Below are 22,855 nucleotides of genomic sequence, written 5' to 3' on the forward strand. Positions count from 1 at the left end.
AAGTTTTCAATTCCACCAACTTTGTATATTATATTTATATTTATTTTAACTATAGATTTATTAAGTTAAGAAAAATTAAATTTTTTTTGAAGCATAATTTTTTTTAAGTTTTATACTTCAGAAATTTATATATTAAAGACATTAATTTTTTTACGGTTTAATAAATCAATAATTAACATGAATCTATATTGATAAATTAAAATAACTTTAATTATTTAACAATTTTCTAAATTATATAATATTGTGATTTATTTTTTCAAAATTAAAAATAATATTATATATATTTAAAAAAAAAACAATTTTTTTTTTCAATTTTTATTTTCAAAATGGTTACAGTTTCACTAAAAATATTTTATTTCAAAACCAAAATGTGAAATAATTTAATTAAAAAATATATATATTATTTTAATATTTCGTAAAATTATTTAATAAACACTTTGGGGTTTATTTTAATATAAACACTTTTTATCTATCCAAAATAATAAATTCTTATATTTCCCTCTTTTCCATTATGTACATACCAATTAATCTGACTCTACACCCTATATATATATCTCAACATATTTTCAAATAAATTAAGAAAATCATTCTACAATATATATATAAATGCTAAATTCAATCTAATTTTCTAAAATAATATAAGTTTCCTCTATTTTAATTTAAAAAATATAATTCAAGTAAAACAAATTAAATATATATTTATATATTCATAATCTACTCTCTTTTATTTTAGATGTTGCATATAACTATTTAGTGATAAATCACTTCATATCTATAAAGTGCATTTTTCTACTTTTGTCTTTAATATTTAAATAATACAAACTTTAAATTGAAGTAAAAATGTTACCATCGTTTTAATATCTTCAAATTTGAAATAATCATTAACTCAATTATTTAACTTTAGCTTTAAAATATCAACTAACCAAAAAAATAATCTATAAATAATAAAACAATATTGACAATTATTTCAATTTACTCTTTGATGTCAACAAAGGAGCATCGAATGTTCATCTCATCAATTTTAATTTAAAAATATCAATAACGAAAAAAATATACTCATAATGATTTCATTTATTCTTTCCAACTACCAAACTTTGGTGGTTGTTCATCTCACTAATTTTAGATTCAACGATTCTCTACGTGGATCCTGCAATCCAATAATGAGTTCAAGGGTGAATCAAACCACCTTAACTCAGATTTCGAAGGAAGATATTCCCATCTGTCAAAAAATTGATAAAAATTAATATTTAAATCATACCAACATGAATTAATCATGTTATTTTTGTTAATATATTACAGATAACTTACCTGAATCTTGTCACAAGATGATGTAAGAAAAATGACATAATCAACATAGCCAACTCATTTCCAGGACAAAGTCTAGGACCACCTCCAAATGCTAAAAAGGGCACCTCATTCATTTCCTTACTCTGAAATTTATAACCAAACATGGTAAGCTAAGTAGAAAAGTAAATATAATTCATTCTAATATCAAGTTCACAAGGCAAGGACAAATCTCATGACACCTGCCACCGCTGAGGATTGAAGGAAAGAGGGTCTTTGCAGTACTTGTTATCCATGTCGGAGACTAAATCATATATTATGCATGTCCATCCTTTGGGAATTGTATATCCTAGAGATAAGAACAATAACAGTGGCTTTGTCAGAACTCACGGTTATAAAATGGTTTGGTGCAATCTTTTTGATCGGGAGAGTAGAAATGTTCCTTACCTTCAATTTTTACATCCTGGATAGTCTTTTTAAACATTATATTGTTGAGAGGTTGCATCCCAAATCTTAATGTCTCTTTGATCACCTGAAAAGAAAAAAAATGAATCTATTTCTTCATTTTCTCATTAGGGACCCTAAAAGAAAGAGACTGGTAGTAACAGTGATAACTTACACTTTTAGTAAAGACCATTGATTTATAGTCATCCCATGATAGACTCTTGTTGTTTTCTTTGGCTTGGATGATCGTTTCGTGTTCTTCCTGAACCATATAATTAATGTAAAATAATGGCTTCTGACTATAAAATTATAAAATATTTTCTAAATCTACAATGGAAATAAAAATACACTGTAAAATATCATTTAATTGATCATGTGGTAGCAGAGCTCTTTATGAAACAATTCATGTGGTGTCGATAAAATATTTTTCTAATAGTCAGTAAACTAACCTTGGATCTAGAATGATATGGGGACTTTCAATAGTCAGTAAACTAACCTTGAGATCTATAATGACATGTGGATTTTCAGATAGATGCCGCACCACTGAAGCCATTATCTTTGGTGTAGTTTCAAGCGAAGCAAACACCGACTGCACAATTAAATCTACGATCTGGGTTGTTGTGAATTCTTTTTCTGATCCATTTTTTAGTATGGATGATAACAAGTCGTCATATGAATCATAGGATGACATATTCAATTTCCTCTCCTCAATAATGCTTTTGATTTGGTCAAACAACACCTGCCTTTTCTGCACATGGAAACAAAATTCGTGATTGACAGTCACATTCAATGTTTCATATGCCTCCATAAAAATATAAAAACATTTGTCTAAGCAACGTTTACGTCAGCTTTAAAAATTCATTATTCCCACTTATATTAAGATAAAATGTTTATTACTTTTAATAATACAAATGAAAAACTCTACCACTATGACATAAATGTACACAGATTTTATGTTTATTACTTTTAAATGTAGACAGATTTTTGCATAATTCATTGTGGGATTGGATTTTACCCTTAGAGTATATATTTTTCTAACATTGAACCAGGAGATAAATGTAGACAGATTTTTGCATAATTCATTGTGGGATTGGATTTTACCCTAGAGTATATAATTTTCTAACATTGAACCAGAAATTTTTGGCATCAAATAGTGAATAAAATATCTCATTATAGAAGATATTTTCTAATAAATGAGCCTCTTCGTTGCACACAAATTATTTCCCTGTGCTTGTGCTTTTGGTGTTGATTAGTCTATTTCCTAAATTTTTGTATGCTAAGCATATGAGGCCTGTCCATGAAATTTCCTCAATGAAAAGACATTATGATGATATGAAAGGAAACATTTCGGCTGGAGGAATTGTCTTTAGAATTAGCATTAGAAGACTAGCATCTAATGATGCTTTTTAAATTTACAAATTGGTAGAGTTATAATTTACCCCATGTAATGATGTTTTCCAAATTCGCAAATTGGTAGAGCCATAGTTTACCACATGTGGGAGGAAATTTAGGGATGTTCTTATATGATAGAGGCCAATGGATATACACCTTTGACAATATAGTTCATTCCATATAAGACATGAAATGCATGTTTTAGTTAGCAGGTTTATAGGTATTATGGCTTTTAGATCAACCTCTAATGAGTTAGATCTAATCTAGAGGGAGGCCCGAAGGTTAAGTAAACTTGAAACTAGGATAAAAGTGTTTTTTATAGTGATTTTTTCATATGTAGAAGATAGGGTAAGAGAACTCAAATAATTCCCATATTTCTTTAATTTTGTTAGGATACATTTAAAATAATGGATAAAGTGATTTAACTCAATGGTGGAATATTTTATAGAGGCTTAAGTATGGATCTAGCTGTATTCTCTCCCATAGGAATTTTGTGAGAAGGAAACATTAGAGGGAAGAAGTAATAATCTAGGATCATTTTTCAATATATCTAAATCGACAAGGATGGGGAGATACACCTCTTACACCTAAATCTATGTTGACATGAACATGGAAAGGGCTTTACCAAAATCTACAAAAATCGTCCTTTAAGATGACATCAAGGGATTTTTTAGGTCTAAAATGGGCATCCTAAGGAAAATAATAAATAATAGTTAAAATAATAAAATCAGATTTATGAATTAAAAAAAATAAATGAAACTACTCTTTTTTATTGTATTTTAAGTTTATCTCCTTGTAGATTATCTCCTTGGTGTGGATCTAGTCAGAAGTATGCAAAGTGGGTATTTATTAGATGTGAAATTTAATTCCTCATCCAACGGTTGTCTACTCTTAACATTTGAGTGAATCTATAGTGAGATCAGCCAAAAATACAATTAAAAAAAGTAGTTTTCTTATTTTCCCTCTGAAATATTTACCCTTAGGGATGGCATCAACATCTTCAATCTTATTGGTTGTTTTAAAGTTAATTTTATTAGTAGACTTTTTTATTTGAGCCTCATCTTTTTCCTCAAAATTCCCCTAATAATAATGGGTTTAAACCCTAGATTATGAGCATATCCCATTCTAATGTCACAAATGTCATGATAATGGAAATGTTTCTATAGATTTACGACTAAATATAGGGCCCAACTCAAATAAAAAAAAGGTGGTAACAGATAGAAATGAATTCTCCAATGTCCTTTCAAAATAAAAATATAGTAAGAAAATTAACACCCCTTTTGTTCTATTGAAAATTAACACAAGAAATAGCTTCCAAGTGCTAGGAAATATAGATGGAAAAATTATAGGTTGGGGAAATCTCTAAAGGAAATTGGAATGATAGTGTAGAGGTTTGGATCAACTCAAAGGATGACGAAATTCAAAAGAATAGAATTCATGATGCATATCTATGTAATGATGCTTTTCAAAAGGAAGCGCAAGAACTAAATATAAATGAGATGGTACACTCATCCTGAGAATATGACAAGGAGGGGCAAGGTATGGAACCTAAGTAGCTAGAAATTTATTTATTGGCTCTCATTGGTTATCATGGAGAGTGAAATCTACCAAATATCACCCATCAACAACTACAAAATATGCAATGAGACTTTACCAAACAAAAAAATATATTAAGGGATGAGTCCTAAGGAGATTACCCTCAAGGAAATCTAGTAAGAAAAACTACACCACTCAAAGCGCAAATAGAATATTTTGATAGAGGAGAAGAAGTGAAAGAAAAAAAATCATCTAGGAAAAATTTGGAGGAGACAAAAGCACTACTGGTTGACTCTATGCAAAATGCTATAAGCCTACTAGGAAGGTACTTTTCATAACAACCCAATTTTTTAAATGAATATTATTTCTCAGAACATTAGAGGCATTAATGAAACAATTAAGAAGTGATTAATAGAGCATAGGATAGCACAATAAAATCCTATGTTGGTCATCCTAAAAGAAAACTAATATGATCAAACCTCAATGATCATAGTTGTTCTAAAGTGTTGGATAGATTATGGAATACTGGTTGTTAATAATAATGATTTTGCTAGGGGTCTGGACATCTTGTGGCGTACTACCAAGATATTGTTGGAACCCCTACTTAATTTTCCCAACATCTTGATAATTAGTTTTAATGAAATTGTGTTTCATACCAATGAATGCCTCAAAAATGATTATGGATGAATTAACTGAATGCACAAAGGACCCTTCCTAGATAGTTTATAGGCCATAAACAAAATCTTATTTTTTACTAGCCATAGACTTTTGGGGAATATTTTAACATGATAACATCAGTATAGGAACTTAAATGTGGTCATTAGCGGCTAGGAAATGATAGATTAGCCTTTAAGGGCTTCGTTGACAAGTTAAAACTAGTTGTCATCCAAACCAACAATGGGAGTCATAGTTGGAACAATAAATGGGGAGAAACCCATGAATTTTTTGTCAAGTTAGATTGATTTCTAGTGTCTATGGATCGAATAAAAAGTTAATTCACCCTCATAATAGAAATACTTCCTTTCTCGATGTTTTAACATTCATTGATTAATCTCTCATGGGACAATTCCTTTTCTCTAAAGACAAAAATGTTCAAATTTGAGAATTTTTTTCCATAACATCTTCGTTTTCTACCAATCCTAATGATTTAGTGGAATTAATTCACCCATATAATAAACTATAAGATGTATCAATTGTATAAAACACTAAAATACATTAAACAACCCATAAATATCTAGAACAAGGATGTCTTTTGTGATTTCTTCTAAACACAAAATTAGATAGAATAGGAAATAGACAGGACCAAGGTATATATCATCCAAAATGATAAAATTAAATAACCTTTTCAACAATAAATACATGCCCAAAATGAGTTGATTACCATGGATCAACAAGAGGAAACCCTTTGGAGGCATAAATCAAGAGTTATATGGCTCAATAAATGTGATTTCACTAAAAAAATTCCATGATCGACTAAAAAATTCCATGATCAACTAAAAAAACTAAAATCACATCTCCAGTATCAAATCATCCACATAGAAAAAGTTGGAAAAACATCAAGATATCAAAAAACATCTAAGAGATCTCTTTAGCTAGATGTTTTCTAAGCTTTTGGAAGGCAATCGAGATGCAATTCAACATATCATCCCATTATGGTCTCGAAAAAAGTTGATAATCCATTCTTTTATATTTCTTCCAAATAAGGTTCTCATATAATCCAAGACATGGCACAAAAAAATTCCCTATGCTAGACAACTTCACAACCAATCCTTTTCAATCTTATTGGTTAAGGATCAGAAAGGAGGCTTGGGAGGTGGTGGAATGTGTAAGTGCCTCTTGAAGCATATTTATATCCTTTAGTTGAACATTTATCACTCTCATATTGAAGGACCAGAATGCAAAAAAGATAGATAAGTATCTTCCCATCTCCTTATGCAATGTTATTTACAATATTGTAACCAAAATCATTGCTAACCACATAAAGCCCATCGCGTGCAAGATTATTTCTTAGGAATAGGGTTGGTACATAGAAGGAAGATATCTCTTATATGGTATAATTGTTGCACATGAGGGCATTGACTCCTTGAAAACCAACAAAACGCCTGGTATGATGGTCAGGTCAGATATTTCAAAATCCTATGATAGGTTTAGTTGGAAATTCCTTTGAAGTGTGCTAAAATCCATCAGTTTATAGAGTGATTACACCTTTTGGATTTGTAATATATTCTCCTTAAAATTTCTCTCCATTCTAGAGAATGCCTCCTTGTTAGAAAATTTTAACCCCCTTAGAGGCATTTGGTAGGAAGATCTATTTTCCCTTCTTATTCATTATAACAATAAGATATATAGGTAGCAACATCAAATATACTCTACTAGAAGGACCGACCAAATGCATCAAATTATGACCTAATTTTGACCCATTGTATCATTAACAATTTTTTAATGATGCCATGCTCATGTGGGGTCCTTCTAGATGGGCAGCCATAGCCTAAATTTATTTTTTGGCCTTAGTCGTAAAAGTTAACAATGGAAAATCTCTAGTGTAATGTAATTATTTTTGGAAAGTTAGAGCAAGCACATTGGTACATTTCTAGAATGATGCATGATAATAAAAGGCCAAATTGGAAAAGCATCCAAATATTAGGGATACATATGCTCTTTTGGTTAACCAAGGTTGATACCTTATACACCAGTATTAGTCTAACACGAGTCCCAACTAGCAAGTAGTCTTTTGATCATGAGTCTTAAGAGAAGGCTAGACTATAGGTGTCTTAGCAAAAGTTGGGGCATTTCTATATGAACACCTCAAAGGTCAATATATCCACATTCACATGGATGAATATATATTGTGATGGGGCTATTAGGGTAGTGGGCAATTCATAGTCTAATATGATTATAAAAAGAATCCAAGTACAAATTTCTTTGGAAGTGTAACAACCCTGAAATTAAAACATGCAACTAATTAGATCAATTATGTGATTTACAATCAACACACCTCTCTTCGACTAATTAACATAGAATATTTAAGAAATAGGAGCAAAAGCAACTTCCCTGTAGCGATGATATTCCTTACTTGTAATTTCGGAGTTGAACATTATTTGTATCCTGCTGACCGCAACAAATTTTTGGGGATGAATCTCCACCCAACCATAGGCTCAGTTGCACATAATATTTCTACAACTGACCACCCCCAAACTCTCAATCAATGTACTACTCCCAGGGAATCCTCTGTCTCACAAAACTTTCCTCCCAAGAGAATAGATGATGGAATTATCTCTCATCTTCCATAGCGTCTATTAAATAGACCAAACATTGGAAAGGGAACCGCATGCACACGTTTCATGTGTGAACATGCAATTTTTATTTTAAGTTTACATTTTATTTTAAGTTTTACTTAAGTTAAATTTTCTCTTAATTTATTTCTTCCATTTTTTACTTTTTGGTAACTTTACTTATTGTTACTATATATATATATATATATATATATAACTTTACTATTATCTATATATATATATATATAGATATCTTTACTATTTTATTTATTTGTTATTATTATATTTCTTCATTATTTATTATATATTTACCATTATTATTTTTTCTTTATTGTTTATTATCTATTTGCTTATATTATTGTTATTATTATTATTATTAGGGGACATTACAAGAAGGATCCTATATGTTTTTTTTGAAATGCAAATATTTGAACTAGGATATAATCATAATTCCTTTATCTCAAAAAGTATTAATTGGGATAGACTCATCAAAAAAGGATTTGAAGGTCCCTATATTTGCTGCATATTGCAAAATATGTGAGGAAACAATATAGAATTTTTTTCAACTACTATCCTGAAATCAACATGATGTGTGATGAAAGAGAAACCCTCTCTAGTAAGAAGGATCCTAGGAAAGTGAAGTTTTTGACTTTGGAGAACCAGAGATCCTCACTATTTGAGAACCTAATTCCCAATAGAGTGTGGAATACATGCTTCTATGATTCTTATTATGGGTCGTGTGGAAGGAATTAAATAAAAAATTATTCAAAAAGTTACATAGAAAAAGCAAAGATATATAGTTGGTTATTTAGGGGAGCATCAAGGAATTAGTCAAGTCCATCTCATGGCCTATAGAAGCCAAGAAGTTGTACGGTAATCAAAATATTATCTTTTTAATTGATAATACCAAAAACAACTTCCTACACTAGGCCATATCTCTCTTAAACCAATAAAAGTTTGTCCCAATATTCTCTCCAAATGAATTGAAAATTAAATAAAGTTGAAATTTCACAGGGAACATAAAGAGAATCCTAGAATTGTGGGTCCAAGTGATGTTTTCTCAAATTATTCTAGAAATATCATCCTTGTTTTCATCACACATTTGGGAAAAATCATTAAAAATGTAATGGATCTTTGAGGTCTCCTCGAAGGACTGAAATTGCAAAATCATGATTGTTATTATTAACTCCTAGTGGAAGTTAACTCCTCAATAATTACCCAATCCATGAAGAATATTTAGTGTGAAATGGAAACAAACATGGTTTACATTAATGGGTGCATAAAATATAGAATAGGATGGTTCATTTCCTAGTCAATTTTCAAGGGTCTATCCTTTAGGTAGGGGATATAGTGCTCAATTGGAATGATGGGATCCCTAATAATATAGGTAAGGATTATTATGAGATCAACCAAGTAAACAATACTCCTCAATTGGGATGACATGTGGCCTTTAAGAGGCATTTGATGGTAATAAAACATGGTCTCTATGAGGCAACAAAGTAGTAGAGACTCATCTAAGTGGGTATAAAGGGACACTAAGGGGATGCATGCCATACTTGTATGTTTTCCAAAGGAGTTTGAGGCTAATATGTCTTTGGTTTCATAGAAAAATGGGCAATAATGACTATGGGTTGTAGTGATTTTGGGGTTGTAGAGAAGATTTTCTTAGTGATGGGTTAGACTAAGCTATGTAGTGTAACTCAGGCTCATATGACTAGGACCCTCTTTTATTTTTATCTCTCATTTTATAAGTACAATTATCCTTTTGGTGTCTATTTTTCATACTAATTTTAGTCTTATTTTGAATTTGGCTTAGGTTTATTTGTTGTGTTCAATTTGAAGCAGGAGGAAGTTCTATCCCATGAAGAGGAATTTTGATAGATTATGATTTTGAGATAAGATTATCACGATGGTGTAAGTAGGCTCATCCTTGAGTTTGTCTCTATTAGTATTTTTGGGTTTCTTTTTCTTTAGTGAGTCATTGCCCATGGACTTATGGGCAAAATTTCATTTCCTGGTTCACTACCTTTCCTTTATCTTTCTATGCTCCTATCCCTCAGGTAAGCCTTGGCCAAGTTATCCATTTGGTGTGGCCCACCTCATCCTCAACCGTAATACCTATTAGAACATAGATAAATTAGCTATCAAGGATAGTCTAGAATCTAGTAAAATGATACTAAGGAGGAGAATATCTTCCTCCCCACCTTCTAGACTTGTATAATCTTTTCCACATTTGCTAAGGGTATTGAAAGTTTCCCACCATGTTGAGAATCTATTGCAAGGAAATTTCCCCTCAACAATAAAGGAGGAGGTGGAAATAATGAATAAGACAATATATAAAAAAAAATAGACAATTTCCAAAAGATTAGATGAAATAGGAGTTTCAAAAAAGGATCTTTGATTTTGGATGATCTAGACCCAAATACACCAAAAAAATTAGTGCAACTAAAGTGCACGAGATCAAAAAGGAACTCATAGCTCAAATAGTAGAAGAGAAACAATCCTAGCATTAGGAACTTATAAACAAGATGATGTTGCTAGAAGTTAAGTTGGAAACAATTTTTAGCATTATTTTTAGGGTTAGCATGAAAGTCTCAAAATGGAAACCTAGTGACTAGGATCACTCAATATTGTTAGATAATACCCATGGCTCACAGGTATCCTCATCCAACCTTATCACATATGAATATTCACAAAGCTATAAGGAAACAAGCTAGCTAAGGAGCCTCCCTCTCCCATACTATCAGATCTCTGTAGTTATTCTTGAGTCTAATTATGTTTCTTTTTAGATGTCTATTTATTTTTTGTTGCATATTTTCATGTTATTCTCATTTTATTATACTAAGTATGAGTTCTTGAACCTCTATAGATTTAGTTTTGGTTTTATAAGAACAATTGAACAATGGTTTCTATTTTCAAGCTTTCTATGGCTTGGCTTCAACTTATGACAGACCAAAAAAAACATTTCCTATAATATTTTTTGTACCATATTAATATAAAATTATAACTAGGCTACGAGAAGAGAAAAAAAGTCGTTTTCCAACTTTTAAATTATGCTTTAGCAATTGATTAACTTTTTTCTCAATATTTTAATCATTCTTCAACAACCTATTCACTTGATAACCAATCTTAGTTGCCTTGATAGAGTAAACTATTGCACAATATGTTGGATATTTAAGCAGTAGGAAGAAGGGTGTTTGACCTCACATCACATGTAAAATAAGTTATCCAAATCCTATATTAGAGATGAGGAAACTCTCTATGACTCTCATGGAGGGAATTTTAAAATGATAGAAAAAGTATATCTTTAGGGTTTCCACAATGAATTACATCAATTCCAATATTCTCAAGCATTTGTGGATATGGCTACGATTTTTGCAACATGAAATGATATTGATTATTGAGAGAGCAGAGAAGGCTGTTGTCCTACTAATTTTCAAGTCTAGTTCTTATTTCAATAAAAACTACACAAGTAATAATGTATTGTATCTTTAATTGTGCTAAGTAAAAAACATCCATCAAAGGATTCTAGCTTTCATGACTTAATTTAATAAATTATAAAGATAGCAATGATACTTAGCCTAGAATATGAACTATGTCATTTATGTTTGGACTCAAGAATGTCTTTGATATCAAATATATCTTTGAGAACTTGGCATTCCTCCTCAACCTATTGGGTGAAGGATTCAACCTCATCATAGAGGTAATTTTTAATTCTATCCCCATCTCCATCATAAGCAATATTGTTAATTTTAAATTATAACACCCTATAAAAACATCCTCTCCATTCTCATCGCTAATAATGTCATCATGACCTTGAAGAAAGTAAAAGGATCACTTTAAGAGAATTCAATAAACTTAGATGGATATACTCTCAGTGCAATAGTGTTTCTCCTCCTAAATTAAGTTTAGGTAATGAGATATTACAACCAATATTTCAAATTAAATCAGACAACATATATCAATCCTTGTATATTTGTTAAACTTTGTCCATTTCCATTCTTAATTATCATCATATTACACACAACTCTCTAATCAATCATTAGTAAACTAAAGATTCTTAAAAACATAACATTAGTTACTATTAGATGAGGTCCTAGATGCAAATAGATGGCATTAATTGAAAGAAATAGATATTGAGATTGGATTGGAAATGCTAATGATGATTCACAACAACTAGAAATCAGATCTCAATCCTTGAACATTTGAAAAGCTTTCTCGATTTCCCCATAGACCTCATTTTAAACCCTGTCAGACCAGGTAGTAACTCCTCAAAAACAATTCATTGATTTCATTTAGGTTGGTGTTTATTATATACATGAGGGAGAGACTGTTCATTTCATCTCCCGGTGACTATTCATATTCTCTATTATTTATTTACATCAATTTTAGTTATTCACCCAATCTTGATGATTAGGTGTCAACATTCCCCCCTTAATCTGAAGGGATGTTAGTGAGTCCAAGCATCATTCTGAATCTTTAAAGCTTTTCTCTTCCTAGTGCTTTGGTGAAGATGTCTGCAATTTTCTCGTTCGTGGAACAATGGCAGAGATGGATTGTTTTGGCCTCAACATGATGTCGAATCAGATGATATTTAGTATTGATGTGCTTCGTTTGATCATGGAACTTTGGGTTCTTGGCCAACTTTATTGCAGAGGTATTGTCAATCATGAGTGGAGTTTATTGTACTTGTTTTACCTGCAAATATTCAAGAATTTTCCTGAGCCACACAATTTCTTTTGTTGCCTCAGTTGCTGCCACGTATTCTGATTTTGTTGTGGAATCTGCTAGAATTGATTGTTTGCATGATCTCCAGGAGATAGCTCCTGATCCAAGACTCATAGCATATCCTGAAGTAGATACCCCAGTTTCTTTGTTTCCATCGAAGTCTAAATCAGAGTATCCAATCAAACTGAAGTCATCCACCTGTGTATACTTGATTCCAAAGTCTTGAGTTCCCTTCAAGTACCTTAGAACTCTTTTTTCAATAGACCAATGTCCCTCACAAGGCTTTTGCATAAACCTGGAGAGGATTCCGACAGCAAACGGAATGTCTGGTTTGGTAGTAGTTAGGTAGTTGAGACTTTCTACAAGCTGTCTATACTTTGTTGCATCCTCAAATTATTTTCCTTCAATTGATGTGAGCTTTAAGCTTTGTTCCATTGGAGTAGTAAGAGGATTACATTCTGTCATGCCAAACCTGATCAACAGATCTCCAATGTACTTCTTTGGGAAAGAAATATGGACTTCGGATGTTGATTTACTTCAATAACAAGATAGTAATGAACATAGGGCAAATCAGTCATTTCAAAACCTTTCCCCATTTCCTTCTTTATGGATGCAATGTAGCTTTCATTGTTCCCTGTCATGAAAAGATCATCTACATATACCATAAGGTATACAACTATTTTTCCAAATTTCTTGACAAATAAAGTTGCATCATCAAGATCATAATGTTTGAAATTGAGTTTCAGAAGATGGTCAGTTAGTTTTTCATACTAGGCACCAAGTTTATGTCTATGTACCTTTGGTATCAAGGCATAACATGTGGAACCAAAGACCTTGAGATGCTTTACTGAAGGAATGTGCCCATACCACATTTCATAGGGAGTCTTGTTTCTGATAGCATTAGATGGACATCTATTATTTATATATGCAGCACATAGAACATCATCAGCCCAAAACATTATTTTAACATTTTTGAAGAAGAGCATGGAGCGTGCCATATTTAAGATTGTCTTATTCATTCTTTCAGCGACACCATTCTGTTGGGAATTATAAGGCACGATTGTTTAATGTTTTATCCCATGTTGGCGAAGATAGTTTTCAAATTCATTTGATGTATATTCTTTTCCATTATCAGTGCGAATAGACTCAATATGAGATTGTGCATCATTTTCAATCCATTTATGAAATTTCTTGAATGTTTGAAAAGCATAAAATTTGTTCTTCAATAAATAAACCCAACACATTTTGGTGTAGTCATCAATAAATGTCATCATATATTTATTTCCATTTGCAGAAGGAACAGGCATTGGACCACATGAATCTGAATGACTGAGTTCAAATTTTCTATGTTCTCTTGCATGTGAATCATGAAAAGACTGTTTGCTATGCTTTCCTAGAATGCAAGCATCGCATTGCTTAAATTTCCTAGGAATTGTAGGCAAACGAGCAACACCATTTTTCTTCAACAAGCAGAGACTTTCATAGTTCAAATGTCCAAATATAGCATGCCATAATAAACTTGATGGAAGTGTACCTTCTTCATAATGAGAATTGTATGAGAAATGTTGTGCACGAGCAGAGGTACCTTGCAACTTGAGAAGCCTTTCTTCTTCTATTCCCCTCATGACAAGTGAGTGGTCAAATGCTTTTCTCACCTCAAGCTTGCCATCAAACATATGAATGGAGTGATCTTGCTGTCGGATGTGGACAAAGGACAACAAGTTTCTCTTCAGCTGTGGGAGATATAGAACATGATGCAGAATAAAGTTTGGAAGACCAGGCAATTTGAGCTTGATTGTGCCAAGCCCTAATGGCTTGATTTTTTATTGGTCTAAAAAGTATACTACTCCATCAACATTGTCAGTAAATTCTTCAAAAAAATACTTTCTATTAGTCACGTGGCAAGTTTCTCCTGAATCAACCAACCAATCATTTTTCCAAGAAGCAAGTGAAGCATTAAATAAATCTTCATTTACTTCGATATTGCATTGTGCCAAAACATAATGAGCGGATTCAAGTGCTTTACCTTTGTCTGTGTCATTAGTTTTAACTTTCTGTTGGTTTCTTTGCTGCTTAATTTTGTCCCAAGGTAACTTGCATGTAGAGGCATCATGTAATCCATTTATTTTGCAGCGTATGCAGTGAAAATCTGACTTTTCTCCTTGAGATTGTCTGCCCCCCTGCCTCTGAAATATCTTCCTCTTCCTCTTCGACCACCTCTTCCTCTGGAAGTATCTTGAGAAGAATTCTTTTCTTTATGAGCAAGGCACATAGCCTCTTCAGAAGATTCAGGGGTTGTTTTCTTTCCAAAAGCTTTCTCTCTTGCAGCAAATTTTTTCACAAGTGAGTCAAAGGTAATATCTTTGAGGTTTCCATTTTCTTGCAATGACTCAAGATAATTGGAGTAAGTAGGATAAAGTTCCTTGAGAAAAGTGATAAGAGGAATATCCAATTCAACCTTATTGGCTTTGATATCATGCATTATAGATTTTACTTTGGATGCAAGAGCAAGAGGATCATTATTTTGCAATTCAAGGGTGAAGAGTTTAATCATGAGTTGAACAACTTCAAGTGCAGAATGTGAGTCATAGACTTCTTTCAGCTTTTGTAAGGCTCCGAAAGCAGTTGAAAATGGCTAAATATGACGACTCACCTCTTCACTTATAAGTGCTACAATTAATGCATAGGCTTTTCTATTCTTATTTTCCAAAATGGCAAGCTCTTTGTCTGAGGTAGGCTGTTCTGGATTTTTGTCTCCGTCTCCAATACATGCTCCTTTCCACAACTCATTGAAAATGAGGGTGTTTTTTATCATCCGAGACCACTCAGGATAGTTCTCCTTGCTAGTGAGAACTATTCCCACAATAGATATGATTGAATTCATACTGTAAAAAAAACTTCCACTGGAAAATATGTGCTGAATGTTTAATATTGTGACGAGGGGAGGAGATGGTGCTGTTATATTATATGAACCAGTGGCAGAGGACTATGGTATGCTAGATTATACCACAGTTATATTAAAAAAACACAGCATGGAGTATTGCCAATAACATTTAATGAACAATGCTCATTGTAATAGATGGGAGCGGAAGTGTATTAAGTGGAGTAGGTATAAAAAAAAAGCCAGAAGCGAAATCGCAGTGGCATCACAATGATATCAAGCGATATATAATATGGGTGGTATTTAACATAAAACAACGTTCAACCAATGTAATACGACCAACCAAACTGGGAGTAGATTACTTAGATACCAAGATCGCGCTGTTATATTACGAGATATGGATGTGGAGTTGAGGAAGTATGGGAGGAGATTGGGCTCTAATATGGAGGTGAAACCTTAGGTGTTGTATATCATGTAGAGTATGGGATAAACCCCATGGTAACCACAGTCAACGTAGTAGAGAGGTGTGGTGTAAATCATTCAAAAACGTAACCACGACCGAACGCAATGAAACATAAGCCCATTCAAAACAGTAACACACTAGCATATCATTCCAACGTATCGCCTTCACACTTGCACCATTCTATCAATTAGAAACAAAATGAAATCCAGGCTTACTAGTCTTGCTCGCTAGTCTCTTGGAACAATGAAGATTATATGTCAGGGCAGCAGATTATATGAATCAAGATTATATGTCAGGACAACGGATTATATGAATCAAGATTATATGTCAGGGCAGCGAATTATATGAATCAAGATTATATGTCAGAGTAGTGCAGCATACTATATGTAGGTGAATATGAATAAAAGACTGTCAGAGAAGAGCAAAGGAGCAGCGCTTTGTATGCAATGCAGAACATAGCCAGAATAGGGAGTTGCAAAGCAGAGGGAAGCCAAAAATGGTGCTGGCTCTGATACTATGTTAGACCAGGTAGTAACTCCTCAAAAACAATTCATTGATTTCATTCAGGTTGGTGTTTATTATATACATGAGGGAGAGACTGTTCATTTCATCTCCCAGTGAGTATTCATATTCTCTATTATTTATTTACATCAATTTCAGTTATTCACCCAATCTTGATGATTAGGTGTCAACAAAACCTCATCATATTCCACACAAGCCTTTAATCAATCATCAATTGACCACATATGCCTAAAAACTTAACAATACTTACTATTTGATGAGATCCTAAATAATAGATGACATCAATAAACATAAACAAATATTGAAATTGAAATAGAAATGAAAATGAAAATTTACAACAACTAGAAAACACATTTTGATACTTACACATTTAAAAATATTTATCCATTTTCCCATAAACTCCATTTAAACCTTCATTATATTCCACATAAACTTTTAATCAACCATCAATAAACCAAAAATTCCAAAAAAACTTAACAGTACTTAGTATTATATAAGTTCCTAAACACCAATAGATGGGATTAATAAAATTAAATAGATATTGAAAATGATGATAATGGTGGCTTGAAATAACTAAAAATGTTATATATGTAACAACCCTAACACCATAAATGCCATTGGTTTAATTATTCTTAAAACCTAAATTGAACAAACACGAGTGTTGAGGAGAAAATAGATATTTTCAGCTTCATTGGTTGTGGGAAACAAGTGAATAAATCGCAAAATAAAACCGTCCTAAGATAATGAACTGGCATGTGACTGTGATGATTGTCATCAAATCCAATCATACACAACTAGGCTATTAGTTGTGTCATAGTGTTTTTTTTCAATGCAAACCATAAAGATTGGTGATAAGAACAATGTAGAACATCACAATAGAACCTTGGTCATATGAATTCACCTTGGTGCTGTTAATAAAATATATTATATTTTAATTTTTTTTCCTAGATAAAATAAATATTGTAATGTGGAACTAAACCTAAATAATCTATAAAGATTAATATGAGCCTTACAGTTATAGTGTTCAAGGTGTCCTAATAAATGCACACAAATACTTATGTATCCAAAAATGACACTATGGATATTGCATGTACGGGAGAATTGATATTATTTAGACGATAAATAATATCGTTCAAATAATTAATAGTTAAAGTGGATCAAAAATAATAACGTAAAGGTATTTATTTTTTTAATGAGTTAATGAAAATAATAAAAATAATAGTTAAAGTGGATTAAAAAAGGGAAAGTGAAAGAATTGATTTTATGAATTTTACTTATAAAATAATCATGTAGATTATAGGAGATGTTTTATATTTTGGGTGTACAATCCAAAATTGTGTATTTAATATTGGTGCGCTTTACCATTTTAAGCATATCTCAAAAATACTCCATTAAATGCACCTTATTCACCGCCCTATTCATAAATGCACATCGCCTTTTACGTAATTTTGCACAAGGGTATATTTGTTCGATTTCGAGGTTCGCTATGGCTACACGGCAGGGGAGGGGTGAAACCCCCTCCTTTCGGGATGTCACGGCGGGACAATCCAGCACCAGTCGAGGGAAAGAACCGCTTCTAGATGACGGTGATGGCACTCTAGTCATGGGGCACCAGTGGCAGGCACGGCTGGTCAACAAATGCCTTCCACGGGCCCAAAAGAAACCCAGGTATGTAATCCCGAATCACAAATTGGAGGATTATCGCTGTTATATGCGTGACCATGCGTTGATTTGTAAATTCATCGGGTATTGTCCTTCTGAACGGGATCTCCTGCGATGGATCCAACAGCGATGGAAACCACGAGGCCACATTGATCTCAAATTAGGTGCAAAGGGGTTCTTTACAGTCATTTTTGCCAATCTACAGGACAAGGCTGCGGTGTTTGAAGAGGGTCCTTATTTTATGAATAACGCAGGATTGTTTATACGGTATTGGGAGGACAGGTATAATCCGGAGGCTGAGCAAATCAAAGCCGCACCGCTCTGGGTTCGTCTCTTTGGGCTCCCTGATGAATTCTGGGATCCAGAAATATTAGAAGGGATTGGAAACTCAATTGGATCATTTGTTAAGGTGGCTGAGACCACAAAGCGGGGTAAATATACCTCGTACGCAAGAATTTGTGTGTATATGGACATCTCAGCCCCCTTACCAGACTTCATTGAGCTGGAGTATCAAGACGAAATATGGCAGCAACCTATTGACTATGAGCACATCCCGTTTCGCTGTCGCCGCTGTCATGTTTATGGTCACCTTGCCAGGGATTGCCCACAGAGTACCGACCAACCGAGGAATACTAACCCCCCTCACCCAAAGCCCACAAAGGATATGACGGATACAGCTACACCAAGTGACAGGAAACTTGGGGAAGCCTCTGGCTTTCAAGATGTGCAACGGAAACGACGACCACCTTCTGGGAATATTAAAGTTCACAACCCGGTCCGCAATACCCTTCCTATCAGTCACAATCAGTATACTATTCTCCAAACAGATGTTGCCGAAGGCATTCAGGGTACGGACACCACCCTCATTGGACAGGACCTGGAAAGCAATGTCAGTGCACCGATGGAAATTATCAAGGATGGCAAGAGGAAGAGTCGAAGCCCAAGTCGGGAACCGGAAAGCGCTGACAAAGCTCGCGATGATAACACTATCGCTCCAACTTCGGAGGGGCAGGAAGCTCTCAAGGTAGTGGGTAATGAGGAAGAATATATTCTTAAAAAGTTGCTTACTGAGTGGAAAAAATTGGATGAACGATTCATCCCAGAGAATGAGAAACAATTATATAAGGAAACCTTTCAACGGTACAAGGAGAAGACGGCTGGTTGTTTAGACTCGCGGCTGATGCATGACGCTCAGGAAGGGGATAGTTTAGGTAAGCTTGGTCGGAAGAAAGGGCGACGCACGTTGAATGAATCAATTCAAGAAGTGGGTGAGAATCTGGTAAACTCTGGAAAGGTGATACCTCTGTCTGAGGTATTTGTCCCAAACCCTCGGAAATTTTAAATGATAGTATTAAGCTGGAATATACGGGGACTTAATAGTCGAGGGAAGCAGCGATATTTGAAGGAACGTGTCATGAGAGATAAACCATGTATTCTGGTACTTCAGGAAACGAAAATGGCAAGTCAACAGCTGGCGGAGGTTGTTAAGAAACTGAAACTTGGCTATGAGGTTATGGCTCTAGACGCAATTGCCACAGCAGGGGGATTGGCAGTTTTATGGAACCCAGAGGAGGTAATTTTCGAACATTGGTATTCTCTTCCAAGAATTCTTTCAGGAGTGTTTCGGTTAGTCGGGATGGGGGACCGTATTCTGTTTACAGGGGTGTATGGGCCTCATATTCATCGAGAACGGCAGGCGTTCTTGCGGAACCTCCATACTGTTAGGAACCTTCTGCCGCACATTCCTTGGATGATTGGGGGCGACTTTAATCTCATTCGCAATTTAGGTGAAAAGCGAAGAGGGGTTAGGCGAGAGGATTCACTTATGGAGGAGTTTAATGATTTGATCAGGGAGTTACACTTAGTGGATATTAATACTATCAATGGTGTACATACCTGGAACAACCGGCGTGGCGGACAGCACCAAATTGCCTCTCGCCTGGATCGCTTCTTACTATCGGAGTCAATTTTAAACAGGGATGTTTTCATTGAAGCTACCATTCTCCCGAGCATCGGCTCCGATCACTGGCCCATTCGTTTGGAGGTAGACATCAAGAGTATCAAAGGGAAAAAACCTTTTCGTTTTGAATCTTTTTGGTTACGGGATCCTCAATTCGTTCAACAACTGGAACTATGGTGGAGTCAATGCACTGGTCACGGCAATGGAAGTATGCATACAGTTCAGCTGAAGCTTAAGGAACTCAAGCAGAAAATTAAGGACTGGAATCGCAAAGAATTTGGAAATATTCACGAAGCTAAGCAGCGGTTGGAAGGTGCCTTGGAGATCTTACAGCAAAGAATAATATTGGAAGGGCGTGATGAAGTTACCAGTCGCGAGGAAGGCTGTCTCATAAGTCAGTTAGAGGAGCGTCGCAAACAGGAAGAGATTTTATGGCGCCAAAAATCTAGGGTTAGATGGTTACGAGAAGGTGAGAGGAATACAAAATTTTTTCACCAAGCCATGATTCAACATAGGCAGCGAAATAGGATTTTCTCTATCAAGAATGATGCAGGGGAACGAGAGGTGGAGCAGGCCGGTATCGAAAAGACATTAGTGGAGTATTTTCGGGGGGTACTCACGGAAACTCAGCAGGATCGCCGGGAGGCTATTACTAATATCTATCGAGACATCCCAAGAACTGTTACAGCTGACCAGAATAGGGCATTAATGCGGGTGGTTACTCTGGAAGAGGTAGCAGAAGTTGTGATGAACATGCCTAAAAATAAGGCTCCGGGTCCCGATGGCTATACCATTGAATTCTTTCAGGCCACTTGGAAATTTATAGGGCCAGATATCTTGGCAGTGGTGGAGGAATCTCGAATCCGACAACAAGTAAGGCCAGCTCTAAATTCCACTTTCTTCACTTTGGTCCCTAAGACTCAGTCATCGGATGAACCACAGGGATTCAGGCCAATAGCCCTATGCAATGTACTTTATAAGATAATATCTACAGTGATAGCGAAGAGATTGAAACCTCTTCTACCCACCTTGATTGCGCCTGAGCAGACAGGTTTTGTTGAGGGAAGGCAAATTTTGGATGGAATTGTGGTCTCCCAGGAGGTGATACATTCTTTAAAACAGAGGAAGTGACCGGGAATGCTCCTGAAGCTGGATTTATCGAAAGCATATGATCATTTGCATTGGGATTATTTACGAGCAGTCCTCGAAGCTTATGGGTTTGACCATCGATGGATAGTTTGGATTCTTAACCTTGTTTCCACTCCGAACTTCTCCATATTGCTTAATGGGATACCTACGACTCTGTTTAAGGCTTCGCGGGGTATCAGACAGGGAGACCCTCTCTCGCCTTTTCTATTCATCTTGGCACTGGAAGGTTTAAGCAGGAAAATAAAGACGGAGATCAGGATAGGAGGACTCAAAGGCATTCGATTATGGGGAGCTGACCTTATCATAACGCATCAGCAATTTGTTGACGACCTAATGTTGTTTGGAGAAGCATCACTCCGAGAGGTAAGGGGCTTTAAGCGAGTATTAGAGGCTTTCATGTCCACTTCAGGTATGGCCATCAACAATGATAAATCTTGTACCTTCATTTTCAATACACCTGCTGCTGTTAAGGTCCATTTAACTCGTGTGCTTGGCTTCCGGCAGGGTGAGTTACCCACTAGATATTTAGGCATACAATTAGATATTAATTCATTGCGTATAAAGAATTGGCAACCTCTCGTGGATAGGATTCGCAAACGATTGCAAACTTGGTCGTTTAGAACATTGAATTTCGCAAGTCGAGTTGTCCTTTTAAAATCAGTTCTGTTATCCATTCCTATCTACCCATTATCCATTATGCCTGCTCCTAAGGGAGTCTTCTGTAAATTAAGGGAAATCTTCGGTAAATTTCTCTGGGAAGGGCCCAACCAGCAAAGAAAATGGACATTGGTCTCATGGCAACAGGTCATAAAACGGAAAGAGGAGGGTGGTCTTGGTATCAGGGATTTGGAGATTGTTAATAAGGTTTTAGGGGCTAAGTTATGGTGGAGATGGGTGCAGGGGGGTATGGATATCTGGAAAAGAATCTGGACTCACAAATATCGTATGCCACATATAGTAGCAGGACGCCTCCGCGTAGAAGAAACTCCACGTGGATCGCACATTTGGGAGCTTGCAAGACATAACAAAACTTTGGTTCGGGACTTCGCATTCTGGGAAGTTCGTGATGGAAATTTAGCGCGCTTTTGGCCGGATGCTTGGCAACAACGGGCCAAGCTGGAGAGCCATCCTACTCTACACGACCTTCAAGCTGGGGCACAACAGGCTGGCCTTGAATATGTTCAGGATTATTGGCGCCCGGCAGGGCAAAATGAAGTATGGCGTGCATGGAAGAAACCTTCAGAATGGCATGCGAGAATAAATATGGACATTCAACAACTGTATATCAGGGAATTAGAAACGCGGAAAATTAGGATACGTCCAGGCAATGATATCCTTCGCTGGGGGAAAGCATCGAAAGGTATGTTTACAGTAAAAGAGGCATACTACTGGATAACAAAGGAGGATGCCATGGCTGACCCAACGCCTTGGCAAAAACTCTGGCAAGCAAAATGGTGGCCGAAGGTGACAATTTTCGCATGGTTGGTGTGCCGTGGTAGGATCTTGACGTGGGATAATCTCCAGAAACGAGGTGTGATCGGTCCCTCCTGTTGTTCTCTATG

The 22,855-nt window shown here is 34.9% G+C and overlaps 1 protein-coding gene across 1 annotated transcript in view; it reads right to left on the minus strand.

The window, feature by feature from the left end:
- Positions 1-982: 982 nt before the first annotated feature.
- The window catches only part of LOC149259747 (cytochrome P450 85A1-like), a 33,632-nt gene continuing 11,759 nt past the window's right edge, over positions 983-22,855 (minus strand). The window contains exons 4-9 of the mRNA XM_089377029.1: positions 2,225-2,476; positions 1,904-1,990; positions 1,732-1,816; positions 1,527-1,633; positions 1,309-1,430; positions 983-1,219 (exon numbers count right to left, since the gene is read on the minus strand). Coding sequence (XP_089233155.1) covers positions 1,126-1,219; positions 1,309-1,430; positions 1,527-1,633; positions 1,732-1,816; positions 1,904-1,990; positions 2,225-2,476 — 747 coding nt within the window. The 3' untranslated portion in view covers positions 983-1,125. The remainder of the gene's footprint in view (positions 1,220-1,308; positions 1,431-1,526; positions 1,634-1,731; positions 1,817-1,903; positions 1,991-2,224; positions 2,477-22,855) is intronic.

The sequence above is a fragment of the Pinus tabuliformis genome, chromosome 6 (assembly GCF_031772625.1).
Source record: "Pinus tabuliformis cultivar Carrire ecotype Pingquan chromosome 6, CPIR1, whole genome shotgun sequence".
Taxonomy (NCBI): domain Eukaryota; kingdom Viridiplantae; phylum Streptophyta; class Pinopsida; order Pinales; family Pinaceae; genus Pinus; species Pinus tabuliformis.